Source organism: Xiphophorus couchianus, chromosome 4 (assembly GCF_001444195.1).
Source record: "Xiphophorus couchianus chromosome 4, X_couchianus-1.0, whole genome shotgun sequence".
In the NCBI taxonomy this organism is placed as follows: Eukaryota; Metazoa; Chordata; class Actinopteri; order Cyprinodontiformes; family Poeciliidae; genus Xiphophorus; species Xiphophorus couchianus.
The window spans coordinates 14,308,711-14,333,099 of NC_040231.1; the positions used below are offsets into that span (position 1 = coordinate 14,308,711).

The 24,389-nt window shown below is 42.2% G+C and overlaps 1 protein-coding gene across 8 annotated transcripts; it reads right to left on the reverse strand.

Moving 5' to 3' along the window:
- Positions 1-409: 409 nt before the first annotated feature.
- pax6b (paired box 6b) lies at positions 410-21,139 on the reverse strand. 8 transcript variants are annotated; one of them, XM_028014313.1, is made up of 14 exons: positions 20,950-21,139; positions 15,445-15,642; positions 12,239-12,292; positions 11,458-11,481; positions 9,013-9,143; positions 8,637-8,672; positions 8,337-8,552; positions 7,802-7,967; positions 4,486-4,644; positions 4,194-4,276; positions 3,906-4,056; positions 2,900-3,012; positions 2,497-2,638; positions 410-1,777 (listed from the first exon to the last, which is right to left on the reverse strand). In XM_028014313.1, the coding sequence occupies exons 2-14, from the start codon at positions 15,455-15,457 to the stop codon at positions 1,692-1,694; spliced, it is 1,374 nt and encodes a 457-aa protein (XP_027870114.1). In that variant the 5' UTR covers positions 15,458-15,642; positions 20,950-21,139; the 3' UTR covers positions 410-1,691. The 8 variants fall into 8 exon arrangements, with proteins under 8 accessions (XP_027870114.1, XP_027870113.1, XP_027870117.1 ...); XM_028014312.1 differs by lacking the exon at positions 20,950-21,139 and adding an exon at positions 15,875-16,475; XM_028014316.1 differs by lacking the exon at positions 20,950-21,139 and adding an exon at positions 12,608-12,681 and having other exon boundaries at positions 15,445-15,732.
- Positions 21,140-24,389: the final 3,250 nt, after the last annotated feature.

Consider the following 24,389-nt stretch of genomic DNA (forward strand, 5'->3'; position numbering starts at 1 on the left):
ATTAAATTGAAATATTTAAGAGACAGCGTGTTTTATCTCAAAAGCAAAGCTCAGACGTAAACCCCGGTATGTGTCCATGTTCTACGTACACACTGAAACAAAAATGCAAAACTCAAAAAAGAGCATGGTGACAGATGATGCTAGAAAAGAAAACGAAAAATAAAACCCATCCCATGGTCTTTAATTATAAATAAGGACTGTTCGACTGCAGTCTTCGAAGCCAATGTAGTTGAACAAAATGTGCTGACAAAATTTTGCAACACAAAACTAATATCTTAAAAAAACAACAAAAAAAAACAGAATGAAAGAAACATTGTGTTCTAGATGAAATACAAAGGCTTTGGTCTGTTTTACAATCAACAATGATTAGATCTGATATGTACTTGTAAACAACTGCCAAACACTTAAGTTTAAAACTCTGTCAAGCAATGTTTAATCATAATTATAGGAATTAAATATTTCTAGTTGCACATTTTTTTTTATGACCATAGGACACTATATTACAACTATACCTAAGAGACAAATTGTACCTGACCCTAAAAAAATGTATTTCATGATGCATGGAACATTTATAGAATATTCTTGGGAATGTAAAACTGAAATTGACTTTTATTGGAGAAATCTTTCTGGAAGATTTCCGAAAAAAAGGGAAGACAAGTACTTTACATTTGGACATTAACAAACTGGATTATATCGAAGACGCAGTCAACCATTTACAGAATACAGGTGTTTGGGGGGGAAGGGAAGCGTGGAGGGGGCACAGGGGGGTCTTGCTGCACCTGTTTTCCACGCTTAATGTTCTCGGTGGTAATCTAAAGAATCAATCCAACCACGGAAGCAGGAGGTCCAACTTGTGTTGCAAGCTGTGCCGTCTTTGCACGCTTGGAGCTGTTAATAGGATTCCCAATCTAATAAATGCAAGGCCTTGTATCAGAGGCCGAGACCGCCGCGGCCTCAGTGGGTGGATCGACTTGGAGTTTTCCTCCACTGAATATCCATTTGCAACAAATAGGACCAATAAATAGTTTTCTCTTTTTTTTCTGTCACAGTAAGAATCTTCCCTCCAGCTTTTTTCGTCTTTAATGATATGCGTCCAGAGACCATGCAAAAGGCTGGTAGAAAGTCTCGATATAAGCAGATTAAAAGATAGTCATGGCAGATTCTCTCAGCTTCTCCTTTAGCAAAAAAAAAAAAGAAAGAAAAACCAAGATGGTTTTCTAGCAGTCCGTCTATCAGTACTTGATCTTGTTTTTTCTTTTTTTTATATTAACATACAAATGGCCATTTACAAACACATCAGAGAAAAAAAAGGGAAACAATGACTGAAGTTGGAAATAGAAAAAGAACGGATAAGTTTTTGTTCCATAAAAATTTAACACCGGGCACTTTACAGAGGTCCATATTTTTTTTCTGCCTCTCTCCACTGTTGGTCTCTCTCTTCCAAGTCCTCGTTTGAATGTGCCTAGAGCTACACAACAGCACACTGTCCCAGCGGGGGGAAACAAAGCCCAGACGTCCCAAGGCTCTCCCAGAGTCCCTCTCGTTCTTTCCTCTCCTGTCTGTTGCCTCTTCCTCAACCCTCTCGCGCCTTTTTTTTTTCCCCCTTTCTCTCCTGTGCCATGTATTTGTGAGGAGCACTGCCGGAGGGCCATGGTGGAGTGGGTGCTTACAGGGTGAAGTAGCTCTTCTCTCTACTGTAGTCTTGACCAGTACTGAGACATGTCAGGCTCGCTCCCTGGGACTTGGACAGGGACAGACACTCCAGGAGAGATGAGTCCTGCAAAGACAAAATAAAAAAAAAATACAAAGAAATGAAAAAACATAATACAGAAATCCATCAGCAAAGAGGTGAAGTATCTTTTAAGGTCGTAAGTAGCTGAGTGGATGCACCGTGTGCAGTCAGAGGTGACACCGGGACAGAGTGTTGTACTTTAAAAGCTTGTAAAAATGAGCGGACAAGCTTTGGGGCGGGTGGAAGGGCTGCGGTGAGTCACAATGCTCTGCACACGGCCGCTCTCTGAAACGCTCGCAAGCTCGATAAATTGAGGCCATGGCGATGGCATTTAAACAGAGAGAGTACAACAGCAAATGAATCAAATTAATTAGCAATTTAGCACAGAGGAAATGTGGTTATGCATGATTAACTCTTCATGACTATAACCAGTATGTATGGCCCTCTGAAACAGCACCCTAATGGGGTGGAACTAAACTATGTGCCGGAGTCGTGGGGCTGACATGATGGCCTAGAGTGGCAATGAAATGAACAGGGCTCACACTGCTGCAGGAGAGAAAATGATTTGATATTGACCCCGGGACGTTTAAAGGATGGAAGTCTCTCAAACAGACGGGATGGGAAGGTAAAGCTGCAGCGACAGATCATGAATCAGAGATGGCTATGAAGTACCCCCTAATTACAGGAGAGGTGGCAGATATTTCACAGTGCTGCGATTAGCTCCCATACGGATGTTGTTGGTAAACAATAAACTTTCTGCCTACCTGTTGAGGTGGTACCAGAAGTGGTCATTGATTGGCTGTTCATATGTGCCTGCATATGAGGGGGCGTGTATGTGTCGTAGCTCCGCCCGTTCACAGGCGGACTGGTAGGCAGCATGCAGGAGTAAGAGGAGGTCTGGCTGGGCTATAAAATGAGGAGAAAATTATTCATTAGCTTAGCCAACCATATTTTCAGCTCAGCAGTCTGTAATAGCTTTTATGCTGCAGTTTGTTATATTCCCCTGTCATAAAAGCCATTCTTTCTTGCTCTTGTTTTTATTTGTAATTTTTCTTAGGAAGAATTTTAGGGTGTCTGTTTGGACTTACTTCAGGCGTGTTTGTTTTCATAACTTGCAATAAACCTGCATCATCCCAAAACCTGAACTGAAAGTTCCTATGCACTTACTTGCATAGGTAGATTGTTGGCCATGGTGAAGCTGGGCATGGGGGGCAGCGCACTGTAGGTGTTTGTTAGTGCAGAATCAGGCCTGCCAAGCATTGACCCCGAGGTGAAAGACACTGTAAGGAGATAGAGAAAAAAAAAGAAAGTCAAAAACAACAGAAACTGTGCTCATTTACACACATGCAGTCCTTTGGTCAACAGAGCTCATCTCATCCGTGTCTCGTTCAACATGCTGATGGGCCCGGAGAGACACTGTACAATACTTCTCAGGTGACTGACTTTTGAGCATGAGCTTCAGCTCTGCTGGTGTGCTCTCCTGCCTGATTCTGCAATTACACGGACAGTCAGCTGTGAATTTTTACTCAGTCATCCATTAAAAGAGAAGCACAGCTTTTCTTCAAGTGTACAGCCCCCCTTTACTCTATCAGTCCACTCAGACTGTGACTCTTTTACTGTTTAGTGATATTTCAGGCAGATCTTGTCTGGTTTGTACTAGTAAGTGATAGAATGTGTCACTGTATACATTTTGACATTTATTTGACAAGTGTGTATGTGTTTTGGAAGTAGCCCCAACATTTTAGAGTGATCTTGTCAGTTCTACATGAACTTCTTGGAAAACTATAATTTCACTTTAGCTTAAAGAGACAGTTAGTCTACTGTATGTCAGCTAGTTTAGACATGTATGCAACCGTCCTTGTTCTCAACTTTTATAGTCTATTTTTAATCAAAAACTAGCTTCATGGTGCAATTTTGCATGCGGAAACAGCTACCATATGTAATTATAAATGTAAATTATAATTATAGTTTCCTTCAGGCCCGATAGACTTTTTTTGTTGCAATTTTAAAAAGTGGATCTTCAGGAACATTTTTTGTGGTAAGTTGATCCCAGAATTTTAACCACAGCGCAAAATACAAGGAATAAGTTAAAAAAAAAAAAAAAGACTCCACCTGGGAAATATTAAAATATTTATAAAACTGAAGAGTTTGAAGTTGTATGTGGTGGGCCTACCCGGTGTGGTGGGCTGAGGGATGGCTTGGTAGACGCTGGTGCTGAAGCTGCTGCTGATGGGAATGTGACTGGAGGAGTTATTGGCCTGTCGACGCTGGTTCCGCAGCTTCTCCTCTCGCCTCCACTTTGCTCTTCTGTTTGAGAACCATACCTTCGATAAAATAAAATAAAAAGTACATAAATAAATAACTATATTATTTTTTTCTTCCCAAAAGACAGAAACCCCAAAGAAGAATCTTATCTGCAAGCTTTCACAAGTGAACAAAAACAAGTTGTTGTAAGCCGTACTTGTATTCTTGCTTCGGGCAGGTCGATTTTCGCCGCTAGTCTTTCCCGTGCGAAAACATCTGGATAATGCGTTCTCTCAAATTCTGTAATAGAACAAATCAATCAAACAAAATCATGAGTAAATAACTACAAAGGTGCGTGGATATTAGTTCATAAAACCCTATTATGGCCTTTAAAGGCTAGGTTATTTGTCTTTCACCTCAGAATAAATTCATATGGTCGCCAGGAACATATTGGCTGCTATTATTTCATATGATAGGAGTTTGACTAAATAGTTTGCTGATTTTTGGACCTTTTTCCAGCGCCTCGATTTGCTCCTGCGTAAAAGACGTGCGGTTCCTCTGCAGTTTTCTCTTGAGCTGCAGGCGCATCTGCGTCTCCTCCGAGTCTTCGCCGTTCGAGCTGATGGAGTTCGTGTTTTCTCCCGCGCCGTCCTGCTGTGGGCAGCCATCTGAGAGCAGAGGAGGGAAGAAGGGGGGGGGGGGGGGAATCGTTAATGGAAATATACATTCATTTAATCTAATTGAATAATTAATTATCTTGTTGCATGAGCCTACAGCTAATTGTACAGAGCGCTGTGCTACATCATTAATTAAGCCCCCCTTTCCCTCCATCATGGTTAATTTAATTCAAAATTGGAGGAATTATTGCGATTTCTTCCTAGTGTTGCCAGATTACTGACGAGTGCCTACGTGAAAGAGGGTAGTGTAAAAAAACAAAACAAAACAAAAAAAAAAAACAGTTTTTAATGTGTTTATAAAATATTGTGGGAAAAACAGGATGGCCCTGCGCACTTATCGTCTCCCAACAATGGTTTGTGTTCTCAAAAGGTTAAGAGAAATGTGTCAAGAAGTGGCGAGCCTCTTTTCAGAGCCTATGAAATGTATTAAAACCCCAAAACTCTGCGGCTCCCCTCCCCAACCCATCCCCTCTGTTTTCTAGGACAGAGCAGCGCTTCAATGGTCGCTCCCATATGGGCGTTGGTAGAGCCATTGAGGTGACCACCAACTTTTGAATAGGAGAAGACGCTTTTCAGAATGATACAATGCCTCCAGGAGTAAGGGGAACCATTAAACTATGGACACAGCCAGGGACGACCAGCGAGCCCTCGGTGGGTGTAATATATGGGAGGAGGATGGGGGGGGGGATGACAAAAGGATCCTCTCTCTGTGGAGGCGCGCAGGCTATAGTGCTCCGGCATTGTGCGTACGAGGATCCTAGTCAACAGAGCTTTGAGTCCAGTGTGTTAACCCTTATCCACTACCATCATTAATCACGTCCCCCGGCCAGCTACACGCCAGTCAGGATTTCTGTCTTCAATTGGAAACAAATGAGTGAGGAGAGAGCATGCAACCCCCTGAACAACCCGAAATAGGGCCAATCTATTCACTGCCCCTGCTTGTCCGCGGTGGGCCCGAAGGCCCCTTCAGATGCAGGGCGAGGCTTATCGACTAATGTCTGTCTTGTTGTTGGACATCATTATCACACCGAGAAGTTAATGCGAAATTAAGCAGCGGGTGAGCCATTGGAGGGAGGTTTATGTAATATCTCAACGATGCGCGTCCCTGGCGTCAAGACCCGCGTCTTTTTTTTCTTCCTTTTTTTTTTCTTTCACTGACGTAGGAACAAGCGTGGATCCATCCCTGCGCGCCACCAGCCACATCAAATAAAATGTGTCTATTTGATGATAAATTTGAAATGATCTGTAAGCAAATATTGACGTGTTCACTTGGGCCGAAATATAAGGCAAATGTTTCAATATGTGAGTCAGTGGAGGACATCTGATGTTACTTGACAATTTCCCCTGCTGCATAATGGACAAGGTATTCATCTATAGACCAACAGTTTGTGTCCGCGCTATTTGTTTCTTCGCTCCGGATAATCCACAAAAAAGAGCGAATGTGCAGCTATTATCCGTCTGCCAGACCCACTGACGCTCGGATGGGATTTTGTTTTCTTTATAAAAGCGCTGGGAAATAAACTCATTCTTTAGTATCGCGGTGTCTCAGCCAGTCAGGCGGAAAAGCAGCAGCAGAAGAAGAAGAATAAAAAAAAGGGAGATACCGAACCAATTGCGGCACCTTTCAGCTGCTGAGGCTGGATCAAAACACTCTTGAGAAACCGCTTAAAACTGAAAGAGAAAGTGAGAGACTAAATCCTATAGACGGGATTTGGAGCCATATAGGCAGCGAAGGAGAAGGAGAAAGGGATGAAAGAGGGCGACCGGCACCGAGGTTTTTATTCGTCAGTCTTTGGGATATAGAGCTGTCTTCTGTTTGGGGCCCCTGTCACTCTCAATGTAACCTTTCTATGTGTTCAGTCCGCTTGACTGATGGAAAACATATTTTAGATCCCCTGAGAGAAATACATGAAGGGTCGGTGATAATATTAACAGCATAGATTATTATTATTATTATTATTATTATTATTATTATTATTATTATTATTGAGGTTAATTATGATACTGTCATATTTTATATCGAAAACAACAATAAGACTTTTGTTATTATTATTAGTATTAGTATTATTATTACATTGCTTGGCATGTAATGCTCGTAATTCTATGATAACATGCAATTTATAAGTTACATAATATGTATTTGTATGCGTACATTTGGTATAAACAGCCATTTTCAATGATATAATAATATAATAAATACAATTATTTATACTACTACTACTAAATAATAATAATAATAATAATTAATAATAATAAATGTTATTATTATTATTATTATTATTATTGTTATTGTTATTATTATTATTATCATAATAATGTTTAATAAATTGTTTTACTGCGTGGTGACAACCCCACATATTGAAATTGTCATTACATAAATTCTCATTTCCTCTGCATTTTCTCAAATTTCCGCCTTGTGGTGCGTGTAAATCAAACACAAATAAAATACTTCCTTGTTTAATTTGTTCGTTTGGGTTTTTTGGGGGGGGGTTTACAGACATAATCTGCTACGTCTGATCTTTCCTGCACAAAGTTAGGCCTGTAATGCGCAGGCCCAACAGCACCGAAGCCCTCTGAAGTGGAACGTTTCCACAGCAGCCCCACTATCCATCTCCACGCTCCTGCGTGTTGCCATAATGAGACACAAAGCCCCCCTCTAATGAGCAATTACACATAGTGCGGGCCGTTCCCATAACCAATCATTGCGTGTGAAGGAAAACATTCCTTTGTACTGATATCCGCGCACACCGCTCCGCGGCTCTGCCTCCGCCTCTTCATCAGTGGAAAAGAGGAGGAAGTGCAGGGCTGTTGGATGGACACCTCTGCTGAAAGGACAAGCCGTTGTCACGCACATCCATGTCTGGGACAGTGGAGGCATTCAGTCTGCATGTATGGCCTTCAGCTTCCTCCAATAGAAAACCCTTAATTGATGGACTTGTGAGGGAGGGTGCAGGCTTACAGTACCTGCCTGCAGACAGAGTGGCATGGCAGCTCTTTCTAAATTTAAGCTGCAAATCAAATATATTAGCGACTGACCACATCAATAAGAGCTGGAGTGCCCGGCTTTATAATTGTCGATATCAGAGGGAGACTGGAAGTCGCGTGCGTCAAGGTGTCTCTATCGCCACTGCGTGATAATGAGGCTCACCTTGGTTGGGCTGCCCTGGCACTGATGTTCCGGGGTACCAGCCTGGCCGGGTCCCCCAAGTTCCTGTCTGACCGTTGAGCATTCTCAGCTTGTCATACATGCCATCTGCGCCCATCTGTTGCTTTTCACTCGCCAGGTTGCGGAGGACTCTGTTTATTGATGACACCTGAATGACAAATTACATATGATCAAACTGAGGATCCGAGTCAGAGGAGGAACTGCAAAAAATAAATAAATAAATAAATAAATAAATAAAATAAATAAAAAAATGTTCACTGTGTTCACGACATGAGAGCGTGAAAGATTTCTAATCTTAAAATTTGGGGAGTTTTAAAATGCGCACAAATGGTTCCTGCTCGGTTGGCGCATGTCAGGGGGGATTTCATACTGTACTGCCCCTCCACTTTGAAACGCGGTGTATTTAATAAGACTGAATGGTTGGATGCCCATCTGTTTTACCTCCACTGCATGGGAAAAAAAGTCACTTCATGTGGCAAATTAAATCATGCACACAACTTCCAGTCAATGCACTTACGCTGGGTATGTTGTCGTTGGTGCAGATCCCCTCCGACAGCAGCCGGTCGCGGATCTCCCAGGCAAAGATCGACGGACACTCCCGCTTGTACTGCGCGATTTTGGCGACCACCTCCGGAGTGGCGACACGGGGCTTGCTGCCGCCTATCGCTCTCGGTCTTATGGAGCCAGTTTCATAATATCTGCCCAGGATCTTGCTCACGCAGCCGTTGGACACCTGGGCGGGGAACAAAAGACACAATTCACATACATTATTTATGACTATTAATGGAATGTCTATGATGGCTCAAATAATTTTCACCTTTTCACTGTCCAGCACTTGGACTTCATCATGGGTCTACAAACACAGAAAATATGCCTTCAATTGTACATTAGGCATTTTTCTATATAATAGCAGGCAGAGTACTTTTCTTTTTGTTGTTGTTGTTGTCGTCGTTGTTCGCGGTCTAATTACATTTGCAGTGAGCAAATTATATAATTGTATTGCCTTGAAAGGGACAGAAAATCGCGTTTTAAATTATCTTTAAGGAGTTGCGTCATTCCCATTCTGCTCCAAGAGATCATTTTCAGACTGCGGACACAGTCTGCATAAAGATTTGATACATTTTTACTTACAAACTTTAAAAAATAAAAAAAATAAAAAATAAAAAAATCAGCAAGAAAAACTAAAATCTCACCTGCAGTATCCTGGAGATGTCGCAGGGTCGAGCGCCACTATGAGCAAGTTCAACTATTTTCTGCCTGGTGGAATCCGGCAGCGGTCTGCCATTAACAAACACACCACCAAGCTGGTTTACGCCACTGTGACCTACATGGAGACAAAAGCGTCGGAGTCATCACACCACAGCGCAGCGTGGCAACAGAAGCAGGTAAAAAAAAAAAAAACAACAACAAAAAAACAACAACTGTGTGATAAAGCACAGTGATTTTCATGTAATGGTGAGCAGGGTGGCTTAAAGCGTACAGGATAACCGAGGTAAAGATGCAACATAAAGGCAGCATACGGTCAAACTGAAAGGAAACCTTTCCCCACAAGAGGTGTTCCAGAGCTGCTCTCCTCTGATAGCAAACAGAGCACAGTTATACAGCGGCTGACACATGCAGAACAGGAGTCAGAGGACAGCAGCGTCACACAAACCAAACCAAAACATCTTAATTGGGGGACAGAAATCAAATTTGCACGATCAGCTGCCTGCAGTAAATGTAACCAACCTTTTATCAAACCGGCAAACTTCTCCATCCTGCCACAAAGACCAGCACTTCACCCAATATCAAGCTTCTAAATGATAATCGACATCCCTCACAATGTCGTTTAAAAATGTCGGAATGGCTGAATTCAGCTAAAAACGCAGCACTTATTTTAAAACGAGAGGCGATAAATCCGAAATCTTTGCTGTAAAAAGACGCGCAAATAAGGTGATAAGCATTTAAATGCAAACTTCAAAATAACATTTTTGTTGTTGTAATGTCTTAAAAACGAATAGCTTATTTTCAAAAAGAAAAAAAAAATTTTCCTTAAACTTATTTTTATTGCACTGCTGTAAAGCAAAGAATAAACCCGCAAACCTGAAGCCAAATGGGAAAGCCGACTCCCCGGAGTGCCTGCGCTGCGCTCTGATTCTCCGCTCCCTTCCCCTGCGCTGCCGCCCGGTGCATTGACTCCGGGAGCAGAGGCTCCTTAGCAATAAATAAGCTCCAAATATAGAAGAGGGGGAAAATATGATGAGCCTGCCTGACATTTGTCTTTAAAATAAAGCTAGCTGCACGTCAAGTTTGAGCTTAATTTCTGGAAATGGGCGGAAGTCGCCTCGGATCATGCATGGGAGGCTAATTGAAAAGATCAGTTGGAGCACTTGTGGCAGGCATGTCACTTTATGACACCGCTCCGCTTTTGAAAATCGCATCGTCACGACAAATAGTAGCATGATAAAACGACCCTTTCTGTCTGCATTTGGATATCACTCAGACAAAATTGGACGCTACTCGTTTACCCTCCGAGGGAGACTTCGTTTTAAGGTGGCCAGGGGCTACGCGCGGTCACACAAACGAGGGCGCGCCTGGATTCTTAACATATTAAAAGTGACATGCAGGTTTTTTTTTTTCCTCCCCCTTGTTTGTATTTGACAACAAATGCTCACAGCCTCTGCAGTCCTGTTGTGTGCAGTCGGTGGGTGTCTTTACTCTGCGCTGTGCAACATCCACTCGACAATGAGTGCAGACTTTATTTTTGCTATGAGAGAAAAAAAAAACATATCCCTTTCATACTTGACTGGATGCAAACCTGTTAAACTGAGCAACATATCCCTTTTGGCCGCAACGTGTAATAATCTCCCAGGGTGGATCTGATTGATGGTAAATCCATTATCATCCCTCTTGCTCTTTTGGTAATTCCAGGATTAAGTGGAATTAATAGACTTCTTACGATGAAATTGGCCCATTCCAACATTAAGCTGCGCTGCTTCTCCTCCGCCGCTCCATCACCTCTGATTTATGCCTATCATATAAATCCCCCGGATCAATAAAACCGTCAGATAAGGACGTCGCATAAAAATCAAACTCTCTGTGTGCTTCTGAGGTTAAGTCTTAATCATGGCGGCAATTCCCTCAAGTGGCCGCAGTCGATCTCGCCCGCTGGCGCTGATTACGCGCCCTTGTATTCTATTGCAAGTCGACTAATAGGAAAACATATGGTGTCAATTTGGACGCTCCCCACCATATACACCCAGGAGTTATTAGCACAAAAGCCGGCGAGGCCGCCGCGACCTTTAGACAACCCAAAGGGCCGGGCCGAGTGATATCTCCTCGGCAATTCGCAGCAGACATCACACACCAAGCCAGGGGAGCATCCCATTAACATCAATCCGCAGCAAAGCAGGAGCGCAGGGGTGTTTGTACACAGCTTTGATAAGGCCCCCCATCATCTCTTGTAAGTGACAAGCAGGAAAATAAAAATAAAAATAGAAAAATAATAAATCATAATAATAATAATAATAATCATAATATATATTTTTTAAAAATCCCACCACTTCGTCTATTCAATATGTTTGGATTAAAATGCGCACAGATTACAGCACAGACATCGAGGTATATGGAGAATAATGTAATAAAATTATTCCACACACCTTCATCACAGATGTCATACACCTCTTGTCCAGCAGCAAGAGAGAAAATGTTTCATGTTTATCCTTCTTATGTTTCAACACACACATACTCACACACACCAAGAATAAAACTTTAAACAGCTTCATCTTTTGCTTTCCCCCCTCTACCCATGACAATATTCTTATTTATTATTTATCCCTTCTCTGAGCCTACACCGGTTAGAATGTGAACCTTTCTACTTTTTTTTCTTCTTCTTCTTCTTTTTCTAGTTCATGCTGTCTGTGCTGCAAAAATATATGGACTAATCTACATAAGACATTATTGCCATTCCCCGTGTTTCATGCGGGGCTCTTTTCCCCTACGAAGCTCATCTCGTATGCAGCCCTGGCAGCCAGCTCTAACGCTAATGCAGACGGCTGTGCAATTATTTAATACCAACTCAAGCAGAAACAAAAAAAAAAATCTCCCTCTCGACCCACCCCCTTCTATTCTCTCCTCATTTCTCTCTCTCTCTCTCTCTAGAGAGGCATGGCGTGTGATTAACTTGTTCAATAATAACTTTGCCTATACATATCATTGCAAAATAACAAAATAATAAGCTAACTGCAATGAAACGAGCATCACATAGCAAACATTTCTTCCCTCATGCAAATTTCTACGAGCACACATATTATTTATTTATTTATTTTTTTTGAGAGTGCAAACATGTCAGCGGTTGTTGCTTCCATGCAACCACGTTAAGAAGCTGCGGCTGTAATGAGGACTTTCACAATAAAATGGAGATGTATGAAAACAACTTACTGTTCTGCATCATTGAGGCTACGCCAGACTCCCAGGTGGCTTGGTTGTGGTATTCTAAGCATCACAAGGAGACAACAAAGCTGGTTAGCATCAAATTTAGGAATTTCCTATAAAAATGTTCATTTCACTTGCTTTTATACGTTCTAGACTTTTTTTTTTTTTTTAAGGATTTTTAAAAATTGTTCCCATTTTTTTTTTTCGATTTGAATTTGGCAGCTGCCTTTTCTTGTTCTCTTTTATCTGTTTTTCTTTTTTCTTTTTTTTTCTTTTTTTACAAATACAGATGCAAAAGTAATGTATATTTATTTTACATCCTGAGTGCATGTTTATATTTATATATTCATATATGTGGATTTTAATTAAACTTGCCTGGAAACAGAGTTGACTGTCCACTCTATAACAATTTAGTCAATCATCTGCCGCTTTCACTACTTAATGTCTCCCTATAGGACAGAGCAGAACAACACATTAGCACAGCAGCAGCTACACTGATCTGCTCAAACCTAACAGTCTACATTCCCCCTGTCTCCCCCCTCCCCAACTTTATTTACAATTAATCTAAATCCGGTTGCCAAGCAAATGACTTATAATTGACGTGAGACAACATACATGTCAGCACCTGTCAAAATAAACTCAAACTAACCACCAGTGGGCCTATAACTCTTTTTACAGCACTTTTCTTTTCAGTGCTTTTATTTTGTGGGGCTTTAAACAAAGAAATCAGTTCTCATCGTCCCAGCAAGAGGCCTTTAAACATCCCCCCCACATCCCTACCTCCCTTAAAGAAAAAAAAAAAAAAAAGACTTGGTGTAGGAACTGTACAGTGGCACACGTTGTCTACCTCGCCTCATTGCTTTGCAAAAGTACAGAGCAGGAGGGGGTACAGAGCTGGTGTACAAAGCCTGCTGGTCTACCCCAACAATGCTGCGTCCCCTCCTCTCTGCATATACTTCCAACTCCGGGGTGAAAACTCGGCCTTCGCGACTAGAAACACGCAACTAAAACACACCAACAAGTTCAGATTAATACAAAGAGCCGGAGGCATGAATCCACCCCCTCCGGGAGCATTCACACACACTCCTCTCCCTCTCTCTCTTCTGTCTGTCTGTCTCTCTCTGTCTCTCTCTGTCTCGCTCTCTCTCTATCACACACACACACACACACACACACACACGGCCGTGACCCCGCTGCCGCTGGTGCGTCAATGCTGGTTTTGTTTGCCCTGCTCTCATAGATGAGGGTGGGGAGATATAAATGTTTTGGGGGTTTTTTTTTCCAATAAGTAATTTCTTGTTATAAATATTTGGTGGTTGTTCGGTGCTGCTGGTGCGGGTTGTAAAGCGGTTTTTTAACGACACAACAGCGCAGTGGGGCGCTCAATTGGAAAAGACAAATGCCGTAAAGAAGCTATTGAAAAAGAGAGAGGGGGGAAACAGATAAAAAAAAAGGGGGCCAGGCCAGGGAGAAGTCTGAAGTTTTCATTTTCTCCCTCCATGTGGAGCTGTGTTGTGTGCAAAGAGAAAGGAGGAAAAGGGGGGAAAAAGGAGGCTCCACAGTCCTTGTCTCCCAGAGACATGCGTGTATAGGCCGAGACTAGATTGGGAAGACGCAAGCAGGGGCCACCATTACTTTTAGATTATAACGTGTTTTAACAAATAAGCTGCTCGGTCATTAATCAAATTCAAATTCCTTCACACTGACCCACGTTACTCATCAGTCAGCAGCTAAATCTTAATATATATATATATATATATATATACATCACGCAATTAACAATTCAAGATGTACTCATTTAAACTTAGTGCTTTGCGTCTAGACAGCATAAATAAAATGTTTTCATTGAGATTTTTTTTTATCGCCCTATAAATGCGCTGGCTGTTAGTCTGTAGCTTTCAGGCTCCCTATAAAGGCCCGAGTGGTTAATCATTTATTTAGGGTCGAAAGCTCAAACGTTGTTGTTCCTGGGGGTTAACTAGGACCTAATCTGCATTTCTTTCCCTGTCGTAATCCGGAACAACAATGTCTTAATTCAACATGCGTTATTCTTGCGGCTGGACGCTGCGCTCACAACACTCTCATATACAACCGGTCCACGTAAGGCCCAAACTCAGGCCGAACATGCAGAAGAAAATGTAGCATTTTGGTGTTGTTAAAATAATTATATCTGCTGCAACTAATACATTAATTAGAGAAATAGTCAAATGTTAGGTTTATATATATATATATATTTATTTATTTATTATTTTAAAAAAATATTATTATTATTTAACAATATGTTTCAGGTTTTATTTCATGGCTTAATTTATTTCCTAATCACAAATGTATTAATAGATTAAATCAATTCTTGTGTTTTAAGAAACTCGCTTGAAAGCAGCAGCAGTTCCACATTTTCTATTTTTAATGCCTAAAATTGTATTTTAAAGATTTATTTAATGGTGATTATTTTGTGAGCTTTTATAAGAGACATTTTATGTACCCTGACCCCTAAAATAATGAAAATAACAGTATTTTAAATAAGTATAGAAAGTTCAAATTGCTTACAGGTCACTAGAAGAGCACGTAAAGGATGGGAAGTTTTTTTGTTTGTTTGTTTGTTTTTTTGGAAGTTTTTCATGTGGAACACAAACAAACCAACCATCTTCCTGAGTATGTGATGTTTTTAATACTTTATTTTATTTTCTTTCTTTAATTTATTGTACATTTTAAAGAAGGCGCTTCTATCACTCGCCTGCATGAATCAATCTGACACATTTCCTCAACGGGTCATTGCGCTCCATTCCCCAAGATGATCACTGACTGTCCTGGCTCATCGTGGCTTTTTTAAAATGGTATTATTATTATTATTATTATTATTATTATTATTATTATTATTATTATTATTTCATTACTATTTTTATTTTATTTTATTTAGTTTCTTCTCCCGTCTCCTGTGCTGTCATAAATAAGCGGTAAGCTATCCATGGACTTAAACACAACAACAGAATGACGGAAAGAATGCGGAGCGTATAAAATACGACAGAAGCGCTGAAGGCGACTTGGACTTTTTGAAATAGTCCAAACAGAAGACAGCGCGGTCCACAGCCACGAGTTTACCACTAATCCTCAAGCTAAAGCTGAAGATATACTACTTTAATAATAATAATAATAATAATAATAATAATAATAATAATAATAATAATAATAATAATAATAGAATCTTATCTCACCTTTTTGGGGCATCCTCCGTCCTTTTTAAACTATAGGCTGTAGAGCCCCGCTCTCCACACCAAAATAATAGGAGGGGGGGGGGGAAGAGCAAAAAGCCAAAAAGCCGACCAGGATTTGAATGTCTCGCTCTCCCCCGGAACTTTTGAAGAGGAAAAATTAGTTTCCAGTGGTCTTCGGCGGAGACGGAGGGGATATCCCTGCGAAGGAGACAGAGATTGACAGTGAACTCAGATGTCAGAATGCACGGAGTTTGGCGCTGGATGTGCGCTGGCGTGTGAGAGAGCGAATGAGAGAGTCGGGATGAGGGAGAGTGGGGAAGAGAGAGACGAGGGAGGGTGGAAGGGGAGGAGGAGTGGAGGGGGGTGGGGGTAGAGAGAGGGAGAGAGAGCGATGGTGGAAAGGAGGTGGGGGTAAAGAGAGTGAACACACCTATGCTGATTGGTGATGGAACAAGTGTATTAATGTTATGTGTTCCTGGTCGGCTGTGTGCGCTTCGCCTCTCCTCTCCTCGCCTCCCTCCGCCGCTCTTCACTGGCCCATTAGCGCGACCCGACCTCTGTCATCATCCCCCATATAAACACTTTCCCCCCTGCACCACAGCCAAAGCGGGAAACAGGACTGAGCCACAGCGACGGAGTAGAAGAAGAAGAAGGAGAAGGAGAAGAAGAAGAAAAGCAAAAGGGGGCAGAGAGAAAGTCTCAAGTCTTTCCCAACCCACTAATTTCTGCAGCCCACGGTCGCGAATGCACCCGGTGCACACTTGCTGCAAATAAGCAGCTGCAAAGACAAAAAAAAAAAAAGGGGGGGAAAAGAAAAGAAAAGAAAGGGGGAAAAAACCCGTCTATTCCTCTTCCAGGGAATCTAAGGCATGCTCGGCTCCAACCTGAGGCTTGACGGTGCTGCAAAGAGATGGGAGGGGAAGAAGTGGACAAATGGGGGAGGAACTGGCGGAACCCACGGCAGCGGAGCAGCGCACACGTGAATGTTGGAACTCGTAGCACCAAATTAAAACCACAAAGAGCAGCAGCGTGCCTTTCCTAAAAGAGTCGATGCGATTTACGTTACGGAGATTCTTGCGTATTGTTTTTTTCCCCCTTTGCAGATGTTGCTCATAAGCCGCAACAACTAGTTTAGTTTTCTCACACTTCCCTCTGTCTGGTGCTCTGTAATAAAATCCTGCACCTGCTCCTTCTAGAATAAAATAAAACGTAATTGTTCCAAAGTTTTAGAAGCGTCACTCATTGGCAAAAGTTTCTCATCTTAAATCGAACTATTGTAAGATAAAAACTCACAGCCTTCACTCTGGAAAAAAAAAAAAAAATCCCCACCACGTGCTTTTGTTTATTCTTTTTGAGCATCACCGTCTCCCCTCCCGAACAGCCATACCCCTCCTGTCAACAAGGAGCGCCATGCGTAAAGAGCGCGGCCCTTAGGCAACTCGGCTGCATTTTATGGGGAGGTGGGGTGGTGGTGTTGAAGGGAGAGGGGGTGGGGGTGGGGGTGCATTTGCGACGTCACTCCCGCTTCCTGACAGCGAAGAGCACGCGCGTAAATAAAGTGAAGCAAATGACTGCGTAGCCATGGCCACACGCTCCCCGTAACTGCACCGGCTGAATGACTGGACCATTACCGCACACCTCAGCGCACCCAAAAGCAACCCCTCTGCGCCATGTGTCCGAGCGTAAACTCTGAGCCTCTGGGAGGAAGGAAGGCACCCCAGAAAAAAAAAAGAGGGGAGCGGGGAGAGAGGGAAGTGAGGTTTGTGTGCATGCTGAGGTCAAAACTAAAGTAAAAAAAAAAACTGAGGGTGCCTCAGAGAGGACCAAATGACGAGAGAGGGGAAGAGCATAAACAGGGGGAGGGGGAGAAAATTTTTCTCTACTTTTTTTTTTTTTTTTTTAGTAGGGATGGGGGCCACGAAATGAAGTCATGGGGGCCTACACTTGACTTTCTTTGACATGTGAAAAAGTAGGAGAAGTCAAAGCTCATCAATAAAACACTTTGGAGGTGAAAGAGGGCTCCCTAACAACCATTGCATTCCGGACTGCGGGTTCAATGAGTAGACAAACGACTCTGCCAGAGAGAGAGAGAGAGAGAGAGAGGTGGGGGGTGAGGGGGAAGTGAGGGTCTGCTCGGCTTGAATGGGGCCCTCAGTGGGCCGGCGAGATAATGAGCTGAGAAGACCGGCTCAAACTGTCATCGAGGGTCCCGTGGTGAGGAACAACACTCTGGCCAGTGCTCCCTCATCAAACAACCCGTAAACTAAACGAGCACATTCATCTGTTTCTCCTTGCTGCTTTGTTTCTACTTACTCAGACTGGTGGTTCAGCCGATGGGCCCTCCGTGAATGCTCGCAGCTTATATCATCTAAAGAGGAGGTGGGGGGGCTGTGGAGGGGAAGTGTGTGGGGGGGGGTTCCCTAACATTTTTACGTCAGTGACCCCTCCTATTAGACATGCATTAGACCAAAAACACCCCCTCACACACTTTGTCTCACACACACACACACACACCCATACACACCACCGTTTCTCCCTCACCTCTTCCTCCTCCTAGTCGGGAGTTTGTGCCATTAGGGGGACCTCGACTTGGTACCAAATTAAACTGTAGGAGGAGCTAAAGAGTTACTCAGCTACATTGCTTTGAATAATTTACAGTTTCCAAGAGTTTGGATGTATTAAAGTAAGACATGCTAAAAAGGGCCAAAGAAAGTTTTCTATATCCGTAGTGTTGTTTTTGAAAGAGAGCTCCAGGAGAACTGTGAGGACGGTTGGAAAGTTTCTTTTTTTCTTCTTTTTTTCCCCATGTAGGAACCGTTTTAAATTCTCCAATTTGACTGCTCTGAGGGTCGCAGAAATGGTATGGTTTGTTGTTTTTTTCTGCAAAACTCTCGACAAAATGCACACTTTTGTTGTGCTAGCTTTGGTGCCACTCACTCGTCACAATCTGCAGCTGTCAAACAAAACAAAACAAAACAAAACAAAACAAAATGCACGCCACTAACCTGGCTGCCTTCGCCTGACAGACAGATTCCCCGGTGAGAGTGTCAAGTAGTTTTCTTTGGAAACAATGCCTCCAGTAGGTTATTGGTTTCTTTTTTGGTTAAGCTGCAAATCCGCTCTAAGAGCTAATTCGTTGTCTCTCCACTCTCAAGAGGTTTCTGTAATCTTTTCTTTTCTTTTTTTCTCTAAATCTTCCCAGATACATCAATCTGTATCAAGCCTAGTGGGAATTAAGCATTTTTAAAAATATATATTTTAGATCATATCAGCTTCTCTTTTGTTTTATTTCAAGCTTTGTAGCTGATAAAGTTCATTTAATTGCTGTAAATTAAATACTGTATAAAATGAACAAATAATTGAAGAAGAGGGTGGGGGTGATGTTAGGAAAGCAATTAGCCCAATTCGGATTAGCAGCAACTAATGTCACAGGCCTTGAAAGGAAAGCCTAAGCTGCTCGCTATTTCCCCCTGAGGCAACGCAGTGTTTGTGTTCCCCTAGAAACTTTTAAATACAAAAAAGTGGAAAGAAAGAATAAATGTAAAAAATAGAGAGATCTGAAGTGAAAACATTTCTTTTTGCTGAGGGGAATGCAGATCTGGTGGAGAGTCAAGTAACCATGCTGACTAATATGGGAGTTTTCCAGCTGAACCTCACTGGTGAAGGTTTCAGAGGTAAATTAGTTCAAATTTAAGAAAACGCAGATTACTGGATACACTTTTTAAATATCTTTGCTGTTTTATTAGAATTGTTTGCCTTTTATGAAACTCTCCTTTTGGAGGTCACAGTCTGTCAGGGGAAATCTGTCAGAAAAAGTGAAATTGTCATATTCATATATATTCATATATATATATATATATATAAGACTTTAATCAAATTAATACATTGCTACGTCTGCCATTTAAAGAAGTCTATAAGCTGAGAAAACGAAGAGTTAATTAAAAACAATGATTGCAGAATTAGAAAAAAAACACATTATCTTCATATTTTAAATACTATATATATATATATATATATATATATGTGTGTGTGTGTGTGTGTTTTTGTATTATCTAGAACTTTTGAATCAAAATACCATTTTCAACACAGCATTATGAGTATTACAAAATATTCAGGACATTTATTATTATTATTATTATTATTATTATTATTATAGCAGTTGCAGTCCTTGTAAAGGAAGTCTCTTATATGCATGTACAAATATGCTTAATAAATATTTGCAGAACTTCGGCTGTTCTTCCTGTCACTGTGATTCATCAAACAGCCTCTGACTGACACGTTCACTCACTTCAACAAGACGCACGAGGACGCCACGGTTGTTTTATTTGCATATGTCATTGACGCGTTGGATAAGTAGGATTCGGGCTTTATACGAATAAATTGAACTTCTGCTCTAAGATTTCATCAGTCCACATCAGCCAGGTTTTTTTTTTTCTCCCTGCTTGGCGGCGCACGTGGAGCGCGACCAGAAACAGAGGAAGCTCCTTTAACATATTGAGTTATAATAAGGAAATATAGCATAAATTTTTTTCCCCGTTGTTTAAACGTTGCTCGTCTCCTCTTTATTGCGTCTTTTGTAGAAATTATCATATAAGTAATTTTTTTAAATGGTTTATACTGAGTTGTGCTCCTTACATTTATACTATATTCTCTCAATACTAAATTGAATTCAGTTCAGTATATGTTCATGTTTCTGCACAGGATGTTCCGGTTCATTGCTGCAAGGCGCTTGAGGTGAGCAGTCTGAAAAAGCACAAAGCTGAAAGCTGGGAGAAACTCCGGGACTGATGGAGTCACCGAGCAACATGCGAGACAGGAAGAGACACAGAAAAGCCATGGACCCGAGGCTGCTAGCAGGCGAGGTATGTACAAGTATTATAGATGCACATTTAATAAGAAGGTGTAGACCATTTTCATTTTCCAAAGGCAAAAATATAACTTAACTTACAAATCGCACAACTCTTTCATTTTCTTCATCAAAGCTCGTGTTGCCCTCACCAGACATTCACTGAACCGGTCTAACTTCATTGGGTTCACATGCACTACTTAGCGCCTCCAAAATATCCAAAAACTTGAACAAGCTGAGGAAGCATCGACCCAAGACCCGCAGGTGAGAGATTCCGCTGCTGGACAGCGACATGTCCACCGAACTGATCAATGGAGTCCGAGCGGTTTTCAACTCACCAGAGGTTTTTATGGAAATACGTTAAAAGCGCTTAAAGTGAGGATTAAATAAAAGCTGCATTAGTGACAACAAAAAGGAAATCCGCTCACTCTGATCAGCTTGTGTCGTTGATTATGGAGCAACATGCTGTGCATTTTTAATTTCTTTTTTTATTACTTTTCTTCAGGATGCGTCAAGGTTGTAAAACGTTCTCGTCTTATAAAAGGAAAATATACGCATATTCTCCAGCAGCGTTTAGGTCGTTCAACATCAGAACTGATTAAAATATATGTATGGAAAGCTTTTTTTGTTTTTTTTTAATGTGATTCAGCGAAACTCACCGGATTGAAGGCAGCAGCGGTGTGTAACCGTGTATCCTATCCGTGTGCGTATATAAGTTCGCCTCGTCCCTCCGCCGGATTTCTCCTCAGAAACGTGTAGCTCCCGAATCAGAAAAATATATATATAAAAATCTGTCTACCTTCGGATCCGTCGTGGAGTTGAAATGTCAATGAGAGTGAGGAGGGTTGAGAAAATATGCAGCACTTACCAGCAACTTTCCCCTTCAGCATCAGCCTGAAGTTGGCAGTGATTGGCTGGAGCGACGGCTCGACGTCACACCTTGGACAGGACGCGGCGGAGCGCAGGACTGGGAAGTGCGCAAGGTGGCCTCCATGTGGAGCTCACCGGCCTGCGTGCGGGGACTAACAGCTATAGCCACCGACTCCGCAGAGACTCTGCTGCATTTTAAAGGCTATTGTTTTATTTTAATGGTGTGTATTTTAATTTAATTGTCCGCTCTGCTCTCAAGTTTCTCTAAGTACACGCCGAGCGTGCCGCGGGGCAGGGACCCACCCAGGGGAGGCCTACAGGGGGCATCTGGCACCCATGTAAATTTACACTCTTAAAAATATTTAACATGTTAAGACAGATCATTTTTGGTTAATAGGTAAATAGTTTTATTTATTTTTTATTTATTTATTTATTTATTTATTAATTCATTCATTATTTACTTTTGTCTACCACATAAATAAATTCTACCACAGCAACAACATATGCAATAAATCACATTAAATTCTGCTCCGAAGCTGAGATTCCCATTAAAATTTCAAGACTGTAATTTCAATGGTCTTGAAACTACAGTGTGTGCATTTTATTAGTCTATTTTGTCTAGCAGTGTTCATTATATATATATATATTTTTTTTTTTTCTGTGATGTTCTGTGTTAAGATACATTGTGCTGATTAAAATCGTGACAAAGAATATTTGAATTAGTTGCTGAGGTGTTAAGATATTAAAAGCGTTATTTGGGGCTGTTTTCCTGCCTGAGCATGCTCAGTGCAACAGGTGCGGACAGACCACGTGGAAGCAACTCTCTCAGACCTCCCCTACCACTCTGGGTGGATGTGGGTATGTTTTCAACACTCACACAGAAACTCACGCATACGGGAGGAATAAAACGTTTTCTCCGCCATAAAGCAGAGGTAACCAGACGTCTCCACTGCTTTTGCCTTTTATTTCTCTGGCCCTATAAAATTGTCATCAGTGACTCATAACTGGGCTTCTGCTTGGCTTTTACCGAGGCAGGCTGAAAGCTTCAAACCATTTTTTTTTTTTTCCACAACCGCTGACGTTTGTGTCAATTTGAACAAGACGGTGAGTTAATGGGCAACCGCGCCGCCGCTCGTCTCTCAGGAAGAGACTGTGAGGGGAGGAGGGGGGGAGAGGAGGAGGCAGGTACGGGCCAGCCAGGACTGGCTGCGTTCGGGTCATTATTTGGATGCGCTGCCATTAAGAGGCCTCGATACTGTGCAACGCAGCAGGGTGCTCAACATGGGCGCTGGAAACCACACGGCTTGGTCCCTGCTTATCAGGCTGTCAATAAAACGAGATGGGATGCAGCGGTCGGGCCAGGTGCTCCCTTTCCCTTCCCACACAGCCCCGCTCTCCAGAAGCAGATCAGGCGTGAAGGCAAATCTGTCCAGCCGGTTTTCCCTCTGCCGTCACCACGCTGCTGCTGCACAACGCCACCTCCCTCTCCTTCTCTCCCTGCCCGCTTTTCTGTGTCTCTCTCCCACGCACACACACGCAGGCACACGCGCGCGCGCAGCCATTTGCACACTGAAACACACTGACAGTTGTTTCTGCGTTTTATAGATGTATGGAAACTCTTCAACTCAAATATTCATGATATCAGCCCGTATTTGCATGTGATTCTATTATCTATTCCCATTGCATATTAACCAAGACATTCCAGTCTAAGTTAAACATCAGACTTAACTTGTAAATATAAGTTAGACACACTCTGGCCTATATGTGAACAAAAAAACAAACTTGGAGCAAACTACAGGTGCTGCACTTTCGTCTTTTTTTTTTCTTTTTCTGCACTGAGATGTCAATCTCCTGGGCGCCTGAAAAAAATTCTAACAAATCATGCAATGATCGACCTCCCCTCTCTAGCCATGCAGAACATTATGCTACCATAGCCCTACGCTTCATGAGCTTATTGTTTACTGCAGACAGAAAAAAAATGTCCAGGAGAACCAAGCACTTTGGGTGCACGCAGAGATGATGCAGCTCTCAAATAGAGAAAATCCAAGACAAGAAGGTGAGTTTCTGAACTTGGAGTTTATTTTACAGAGGACCTCATTCAATGCCTTAAATCACAACGTTTAGCTGCAAAATGCCTATTGTTGTGTGCGCAATGAACGATGAATCAAAGGGGCAACAGTTGTTTGGCCCCTGGATACCTGACGGATGACATGATAGTGTGATTCTGCCTCAAAGCGTCAGAAGTGTTCAGGAGGCTCCACCGATCATGTCAGTTTGCTATAGATCATGAAAAAGTAATCAAACCGAATTTCCACCTCTCATTACACGAGCGTAAAGACGCACTTTATTGTTTCTCTCATTCCTGCGCGGAAATGTTTTAAGAAGTTGTGCGCGCTCTGTGTGCGCAGAGCTTGATTTGTTTTCTCTCCGCGCTCTCCGGCTTCGGATCGAGACATTAGCCGAATTCCCCCGGGGTGATTGGATGCAATTTGTCCGGAGCAGACAGGCACGCCCTGGATGTTAGGAGTTCACTTTCCCTCAACGTGACAAGCCGAACTTCGATCTAGAATTTCATCTGAAAGCGCAGAGAGCGGAAAGATCCCGTGCCATTAAGTGTTCTTCTGGCTTTTCTTCCTTTGGAAACAACATGATCACTCCCCTCAACCCTCTCTTTTATTTTATTTTATTTATTTATTTTTATTTTTTTTGTTTGCTGACAAATATCCAAAACAGGTCTACTTGCTAAACATTTGATCCGTGTGAGAGGCCTGTGTGAGCAGTGAAATATGTGGAACTGCACACGTCAGAGTCAGGGTGTGTAGAAAAGTGAGAATGAAGGGATAGTATGCCCCAAATCTATGACCCTTAAATTAAATTAAAGATTGACAGTTTCGTGGATTAAGGGGAAAAAAACATACCCATGACTGACACCTGCCATCCAGGCTTCGCCCTGATTGATTCTGATGCTTTGTGCTCGCAACAATAATGCTCCTGCTTTGCGCAGGGCTGAACAGGCGCGTTTATCACTCACTTGCCAGGAGTGGCTAAAGTCAGTGTCCGTGTCGCGCTGTGAGCTGACAGGGGAAAATGGGAGCTAACGAGGTTGTCAGATGTCCTGACAAGACAAATGAGAGCTCGTCACTCCCCGCGCTTTAATAACATTTAATGGAAACGTATTGCACCGTTCAAAAATAAAGTGCTGCAAATACAGGGCTCTGATGGCGACTCA